An 8,521-nucleotide genomic window follows, 5' to 3' on the forward strand; every position below is an offset into this window, starting at 1 on the left:
TTAACCCTAGTCTTCTAAAAAAATTATTTTGTTATTTACTTTCAATGTTCGGAGCAAATGAGGCCTTAGAAAAAAAATTCAAGAACTCTAGGTGCTAGCTTATAAATTAAAATTTTGAACTTTAATTTAGCATTTTTCAACAAGTCTTTTTGTTTAGTATTGATATCGAAGTTTTTACGAACAACAAATCTTCTTTTGAAAAGGATAAAAAAAACTTATTTTTGGTAAGAATATATATTATTCACTTTTAATATAAGGATAAAAAACCTAAAAATAGTTAATATCCAAAATATTATTAGAGATAATAATTTATTATTACTCATTTTAATATAAGGATAAAAAAAACTTGTATGGTGGATCAATATCCAAAATATTATTAGGAGTAATACAACTCATTAACTTCTAATAGAAGGATAAAATCTATAAGGAATCTTATCTAAAATATTATTTGGAATGACGCGATAGTAATAAAATTACAAGTTTGTCCCGAAAGAAGTCTTAATGATAATTGAGGACATTTCAACCTTTTAGACTAAGTTCTTAACTTAAAAAAATCTAGGTTTGTTCATTATAGCAAACCTGCCATAGTAAGTTGATAGAAATAGAAACATCATCAAATCATAGCAAACAAAGAAAAACAATACAACTTACCTTTTGTGAGGCGTACTAGGGATGCTAATATCTTTCTTTTATGCAACTAATCATTTGCCTAAAATCTCTTAAAAACCAATTAGAATTCATATTAACCATAATACTAGATGATGACTCTTTATCAACCAAAAACCTTTTAAACACGCTCGGGAAGAGTCGTCGCAACGTCACACTCTTGTAAGAGGTATAACATTTATAATCCCCAACACACCATTAACTGTCAAAAGTTAATAAACGACAATTTTATATTTAAAAACTTAACCCTAGTCTTCTAAAAAAATTGTTTTGTTATTTGCTTTTAATGTTTGAGGCAAATGAGATCTTAGAAATAAAATATAAGAACTCTAGGTGTTAGCCTAGAAATTATAATTTTAAACTTTAATTTAGTCTTTTTCGACAAGTCTTTTTGTTTAGTATTGATTTTAAAGTTTTCACAAATCACAAATCTTCTTTTAAAAAAAAATTAATGTTAAGATTTGACTTTTAAAATAACCAAATCAATAAATCTTCTATATTAGAAATTTTTCACAAAATAATTGAAAATACAAAAAATTAAAAACAATTAAAATAATAAACAGTAATCACAAAAACAAATTAAAAAAAAATACACGTAGTATATATAACATTTCATAAACAAAGATACTGCAAGAATATCGTTGTTCTCGTAACTAATTCTTTATCAAAATTTATGAAACCAATACATATTTTAAAATACCTAATTTCATGGGAAATTCCAATTTTCCACATTATATATTTTTCCTCTTGATGGCCCACATCATGGTGTGACAGCTACCATATTTGTACACGCAACTCTGACAAATATTGAATTTAATGCTATTTATTTCAACTTCATCTCTTCCTTCGTTGCTTCCTTTCTTGCTTTCTGGGTTTGGCTTCACCCAGAGAGATAGGATTCATTTTCACAAAGACACAAACATTTTGACTAATAGACTCTAGAAATTAAAACATGACAATCTTCTTTTATTTAGGAGACCATAGAAAGATAATTTAATATTCTTTTTACCTTTACATCATATTTGTGTTGCCATACAATTGGGAAATATTCGAAAGAAATTATTATTCAAATACCAAAAAATACCAAACCTATGCATGATAATCCTACCAAATACCAACCCTATTCTCTCGATTATTTTTTTTAAATGAATTTGTTTGCTATGGTAAAAGTAAAGGAAAAAGAAAATCTTCCCAACTGAAAAAAGAAAGAATTTATTTTAATCGCTCGGAAAACTTGAATTGGTAATTTTATTGTGACCATAGCTATTGTTGTTGCTGGTAGTTATGTTGCCATTGCTATTGTTGTTGCTGGTCGTTGTCTGAACGTTATTAATACTATTAATGTTGTTTTGGTGAGCCCCACCAATTATCGAGGTAATTGCTGCTGCTAGAGCTGCAGTGAAGTTAGGATCAGCTGCAATGGCAGCAGTTGCTGTGGTCAAGCTGTCAGCCAATGAATTTTTCTGCCCCTGCTGCAATGCAGGTTGTGATTGGTGGTCCAATCGATTAGGCTGCATTTCTTGAGACATTTGCAGGCCAAAGGACTTTGATTGATTGTAGAGTGCTTGTCCAAGAATCTGAGGCAGCAATGCTGCAGCTGAAGCGGTGGCAAGATTTTGAGGTGGGTTTGGAAATGGGAATTGAAATTGAATTGGTTGCTTTGGGAGCTGTAGAGGGCTGGGATTTTGGGTTAGGTCCAATGTAACAGTAGGAAATGGAGCTGAAGCAGATATAGTGGCAAGACTAGAGGAGCATGGGAGGATCGTTCTGGTAAGGAAATTTGAGTTCATCAGTCCATCAGTACTAGACATGGAGCCTGACAACAGCATTCTTGCCGCCGATGATGTGGTTGATGCCATTGCCGTGGCAGCCGGAGGCAAAGGGTGGCTGTGGTTACCCTCGTATGTAGTTGTGAGGATGGTCCGATCTTCTGCGCATCTCTGTACCTGTTCAAGCGTCCCATTTCAGATTAATACGAGGAAAAGGAAAAATATTGATGGTTGAATGATAGAACAAAAATCAATAATCTGATCGTAGTCTTCAAGATTAGTCTCTAAACAACTTCATGAATCACAGTACGATCGATTAATTGCGAGTTCTGAGAATTAGTGGCAGTACACTACATACTGCATAATGAATCCAACTCCTCTAGTTCTATATATGCAACAGAAATCCTCTCAAAGAAGCACATGATGCCGAATAATTAAGAGAAACAATGGGAAACATGCCTGTTTTCGAACTGGGCAACCAGCAGCCATGGTGCACCGATAATAAGCTCGAGGACATGGATTTCCTTTTGCCATCTTCTGTCCATACTTTCGCCATTGGCATCCATCCGATATCTAAAAAAGGCATAAATTTCCAATCAGTTAAAATTCAGCTAATATTGCACCCTACAGTGTCTAACTTAATAAAATTGGCTGTACCGTAGCATCCTCTGATCTAGCTCGAACAGACACACGAGCCTTCCTTATTGTAGCCTCCGTTTGATCAACAGTTTTCGTCGAGTTAAATCTAGCAGCCTTATTAGAGCCCCAACCTTGATCTGGGCTCTCCTCTCGTTGATCGGTTCCTTTCTTATCTTGTTCAAAGACTGTCCCATCTTCATTGTTATTCTCTGCATTATTTCCAGATGATCTTGATCGATCACGCCTCCTTCCTCCTTCTGATGTAGATAGAGAATGGTCATCCGTGTCATCGCCACCCGCAGCAGCAACTAGACCAAGATCCATACACTGCCTTGGAACTACCCCATCATCTTTGTTTTTGCCATCACGCTGTTCATTCTTGTGATGAGAATTTTGGTCCTGCATAAGTGTAACTAAATCCATCTGCAATGCATTGTAATTACTAGTAACATGATTTAACATGCCTTTCAACCGTAGATTCTCCACTTTCATTCGTTCTACCTCAGCTCGCAGAACTGCTAGCTGTAAACACCAATAGCACAGCAACATATCTATATCAACATAAAAATACACCCAAAAATTAACCAAAATCATTTCTTGTGTAAAGTTTCATTTTTTCCATCACTTGATGGTGGCTTACCTCACTCTTGGCTCTTTTATCTTCCATGTTCGACGATACGCCATCATCCACAGTCGATTGTTCGCTGCTAGTATTGGTAGTAAGAAGATTCAAACCAGTCTGTATAACCCAAAAGAAATACAGTTAGAGGGGAAAAGGAACATTGAAGACATAAACTCTGGTACAAGTCACGTACGTTGACGTTTAGCTCCAATCCAGCGGGACTTCCAGAGTCTTTTAAATCACCAGTACCATTGTTTATGATGGTCATGCGATCAACATCATGTTTCTTGTCAGCAAAAAAGTCCATCTCATCGATGACTGTCCGTCGTCTATTATCAGATGGCAAAGAAGAATCAGGATCATGATCGTGGTCATGTTCATTGGTGTTTATAAGTTTGACAGGGAATTGGAAAGTAGAAGGAGGAGATCTATTCGCTTTGACATCCATGGATTGTCTCGCGCTAGTTGCAGCAAGATGTTTCCACTTGGGATTGATGTTCTCTTCAGGGAAAGAAGTGAGCACAGTTGATTTGTGTAGAAAGTAGCCACTGGTAGCGATTGGATCTGAATCAATGGAGAGTCCACCACTTCCTTTGGCCATAAATCAAGAGGGAAAAAAAATACTAGAGGGAGAGAGAGGAGGGTTTGCAAGTCTTTAAATGGTGGCAGTGGACTCGGCAATAAAAAGGGAGGGGTAAGAGACTTGAGAAGATGACCGAATACAAGCGTTTAGTAGTAATAAAAAGTGTATTGTTCTTGCGTTAAATGTTTGATTATGGATTTGGATAAAATCCATTTGTGATTCTGTGAGCACAATTCCACCAGAATAAAATTTAGAATACCCATCCTGTGAATAGGTTATCGATCATCATTTGTAAAAAATAAAATAAAAAAAAGGTTGCAAATTAGAGTGTAAAGACATGAACTTCAAATTTATTTATTTATTTACTTATCCTTTTGGTATGATCAACCATTATATAGATTAACATATATTTAAAAATTGGTAGGTATCCTTTATTTTCATAAATATGTGAATAACTAGCATATAATGATAATGTTGGTAGTAAACCCTTGGGAATTTGAAAAAAAAGAGAGTAGGAAATGATATATATATATATATATATATATATATATATATATATAGAGAGAGAGAGAGAGGGGGGGGGGGGAGGAAGATGAAGAAGTGAAATAAGTGTTTGGAATAAATTATTTGATATCCATACAAGAATAACATAAAAAAATTTGGATTTTTTTTCGTAATATCACTTATTGAGCAATTTTAAATTATCAATCCCACTTTTAAATTCGATTGTCGGATCGAGTTGAAGTTTTACAAGAGACTCCTAGTACATTTCTTTCATCTTAGGTTAAAATTTTAAAGCAATCATAGTTTAGGAAAACTGTATAATAATGGCAACAGCTGAACAAAAATAAATAACTTGTAGATATATTAATGATATTTTCATAAATAAATGGAATAAATTGGAAATCCAGTTCTTCCTCTCCAACTAATAGAGAGTTTGGCTGGGAAGAAAGAAAAATGAGGGTTCTTTCATTTTTTTTTTCTACTTAGAAAACATAAAAGAAATTGTAGGTTAGAACTTGATAGATGAGATAATAGGTATCTAAACACATCAAACACTAATTAAGAAGAGATTAATTGAGAAAATGAGGAGCTAGAGAGAGGGAGGTTACAACAATTTCAAGTAAGAAGAGAAAATGTTGGAAAAAATTTAACCGACTACTATTGGAAGCTCATTTAATTGTCGGGTAAAGAGTTCTAAACATACACACATGCACACACATACATACAAGTTTGAGTCAACTAACGGTGAACAAGTATCATTTAGAAAGAAGATTTGGATATGAGTTTTCTAATGAGCTCATAATGTAATGATGATCATGTCTAAAGAAATCAACTTAGATCATATTAAGTGGAATAAGCATTGTATACAAAATAATATGATATACATGTTAATATAGGAGAGGCCGCAAGAGCAATACAATAGCACAGAAATACATCTAAAGCACAGACAGCATGTAGATGCTTAACATCTTGAAACTTTTATATCAAGTTAAGTAATAGTACCCTAATAACTTAACAATCAAACTAGTTAACTTGTAAATGGAGAATTACACTAGCTATGACTAGTGACAATAATTGGAAAACATTTAGAAGAGAAAAAAAAATCATAATGTATATTGGAAAAGATGATTGGATAAGATTATAAAAATATTTGAGAGACAAGTCGAGTATATGATATGTATTTTAAGAGTTGCATTAATATTTATATGTTAATTTCATGCTTTAAATCTATACTTAATATTAAATTAATTTTAAATACTTTACAACCATGAGCCGAATAAGTAGATGTCTAGGATTTCATTTGATTAATTAATAAAGATGTAATTTTGTAATATTAATCGTGTTAGAAAGAAATTTAGCATGTAAATAATGTTAAGACCTATTCTTTTTATACCGTTTAATATAAGACTTTTTTTATTTGTTTTTTTATTGAATTGTCACGATATTATAATTTAGATTGTAAATTTGATATGTGAACTTAAATTAATCTAAATTAATTTAATATATATAATCATCTTAATATTTTTTTATATTAAAAATATTAATCTTGTCCACAACTTAGCGCAAAACCATGATTGAGTATCTATTTATTTTTTATCCTATAGTTATTAACTGTAATTGTTTAAGTGTCATCAAATTTTCCTGTACAAACTGAAGAATTGGATCCAACCTAATAAAAGAAACTGGTCGGATTGAAAATTGTTTTCAGTTTAGTTCGATTCTAAACCTTCAATTATTATTTTTTGATTTAGTTGTTATTATTTTGGATCCAAAATGGAACCGAATCGAACTTCGTAACGACGTAACCTCTTGTTGAACGGTGAAGTTATGGCCTGGTCAGAGAAGAGACAGGTGTAAGTGGGACCATTTGAAAAAGGTGACCCACGTGACAAGAAGTGGGGCCCTGGGAAGGCAAAGTCTTTTTTGATCGAGAGCCATTTTCCACATAATTTTCATGTGTACTTCGGGTTTTTTTTCCAAAGGCGTAGGACTTGAGAAGAGGAGATTGACGCGTTCCAAAAATCCACCGCCCCTATTGGCCCGGCGCCTCTTCTTCTTGTGAAAATGGGCTGCCTTAGTCAACTTTATTGTGGGCCCCACTTAACTTTCGTGGGGCCCTTTCTCTCAGAGTTTCTTTTGACTTGGACAGCGTAGTTACGAGTCTCGGACTGGGGTTTTACCTATTTTCTTGAGTATTTTTTTAAAGTGTTTTTAAAAAAATTAATTTTTTTATTTTAAATTAATATTTTTTGATATTTTTAAATTATTTTGATATGATAATAATCAAAAATAATTTTTTTAAAATAAAAAAATATTATTTTAATATATTTCTAAACAAAAAACACTTTAAAAAATAATAATAATCACATTCTAAAAACCCCTTAGATACTCAATCCTTGGTATGAGTTGCTTGGATTAATAATTTTAATGATTTGAAAGGTATTTTTTTATTAAAAGAATTAATTTATCTTCATCTATAAAATATTACCAGATAAATATTTTTAATTTTTTTTAATTTTATTTAAAATTTAACCCTAATTAGATTTTGTAAAATAATCTATTAAACGAAACCGAGTTAAACATCAACACATATCCTTGACTGGCTAGATGTAAGAATAACACCCGATTACTGACCAGTGACCGCCGACCACTTACAAACACGTCAAGAAAAAGGGAACCATTTTATAAATACTTAAATAATAATAATAATAATTTATATTTTTACTGCAGTGATAATAATAATAATAATAATAATAATAATAATTTAGACTATTACGCGGTTGTAATAAAGAATAATTCGTTTGATATTATAATATTAGTTATTTTTTAAAGTATTTTTTATTTAAAAATATATTAAAATAATATTTTTTTTATTTTTTAAAATTTATTATTAAAAAATAATAATTTAAAATAAAAAAAAAATTGAAAGGAAATTTTAAACACAGTAACAAAGAACTAGACAGTCAGAAGGGCCGCATTGTTTGAAGAGTGAGTCAAAACAAAAGGAGATGATTCTCTTCTGCTTATAGTTATGCCTACGGAACCTTTTATTAAATACAGGTCTCTGAGCTATGTGACTTTTTTAGATGTGTTCATCATTGTATTTTGAAATTATTTTTGGAAAAAATTAAAAAAAATTATTATTTTTTAATTTTAAATTAATATTTTTTTGATATTTTTATATCATTTTAATATGATAAAATCAAAGATAATTTTTAAAAAATAAAAAAAATTATTTTAATATATTTTAAAATAAAAAATATTTTGAAAAGCAATTATTATTATCATAATTTTTGTTTTTTAATGGAGTTACAAAAAAACTGTTTAGTTAAAATTTGTTTGGTGTTATAATAGTTTTTGTTTTTTTAATTATAAAAATAAATTATTTGATTAGTCTCTAATCCTCGTATATAATTGTATTTGAATTTTTAATATTAAAAAAGTTAAAATAATTTATTTTTGTATTTTAAATATAAACATTTATTCCAAATCAGTTTTAATTAAATATATTTTCTTAAAAATAAATTTCCGATCAGCGGTGAATATGTGTTTGGTTTGTGAAAAAGCTAGGAAATTGAGCATTCGTTGATTTTTATTTGACAAGTCATATTTTATTCTTAATTTTTTAAATCATAATTATAATTTGTTAATTTTTGAACTTAACCAATTATGTGCTCCATAATAATCATATAAAGATGACATTTATATATTAGCTTGTAAAATTAAAAACACTCAATC

General features: G+C 30.6%; 1 protein-coding gene across 1 annotated transcript; it reads right to left on the reverse strand.

Annotated features, from left to right (window-relative positions):
* Nucleotides 1-1,649: 1,649 nt before the first annotated feature.
* LOC7458300 (probable WRKY transcription factor 31) lies at nt 1,650-4,428 on the reverse strand. Its single transcript, XM_024594932.2, has 5 exons — nt 3,890-4,428; nt 3,715-3,813; nt 3,093-3,596; nt 2,895-3,008; nt 1,650-2,612 (listed from the first exon to the last, which is right to left on the reverse strand). The coding sequence occupies exons 1-5, from the start codon at nt 4,295-4,297 to the stop codon at nt 1,884-1,886; spliced, it is 1,854 nt and encodes a 617-aa protein (XP_024450700.1). The 5' UTR covers nt 4,298-4,428; the 3' UTR covers nt 1,650-1,883.
* Between the last annotated feature and the right edge of the window lie 4,093 nt (nt 4,429-8,521).

This window comes from Populus trichocarpa, chromosome 2, assembly GCF_000002775.5.
Source record: "Populus trichocarpa isolate Nisqually-1 chromosome 2, P.trichocarpa_v4.1, whole genome shotgun sequence".
NCBI lineage: Eukaryota > Viridiplantae > Streptophyta > Magnoliopsida > Malpighiales > Salicaceae > Populus > Populus trichocarpa.

What these genes read in the sequence shown, in the direction of transcription:
- LOC7458300 (XM_024594932.2), bottom strand. Translation starts at nt 4,297, where the DNA reads ATGGCCAAAGGAAGTGGTGGACTCTCCATTGATTCAGATCCAATCGCT. An exon ending in ATAAAAGAGCCAAGAGTGAG is followed by an intron (nt 3,597 to 3,714) that starts GTAAGCCACCAT and finishes TGGTGTTTACAG; the next exon opens with CTAGCAGTTCTGCGAGCTGA. An exon ending in CTAGATCAGAGGATGCTACG is followed by an intron (nt 3,009 to 3,092) that starts GTACAGCCAATT and finishes TGCCTTTTTTAG; the next exon opens with ATATCGGATGGATGCCAATG.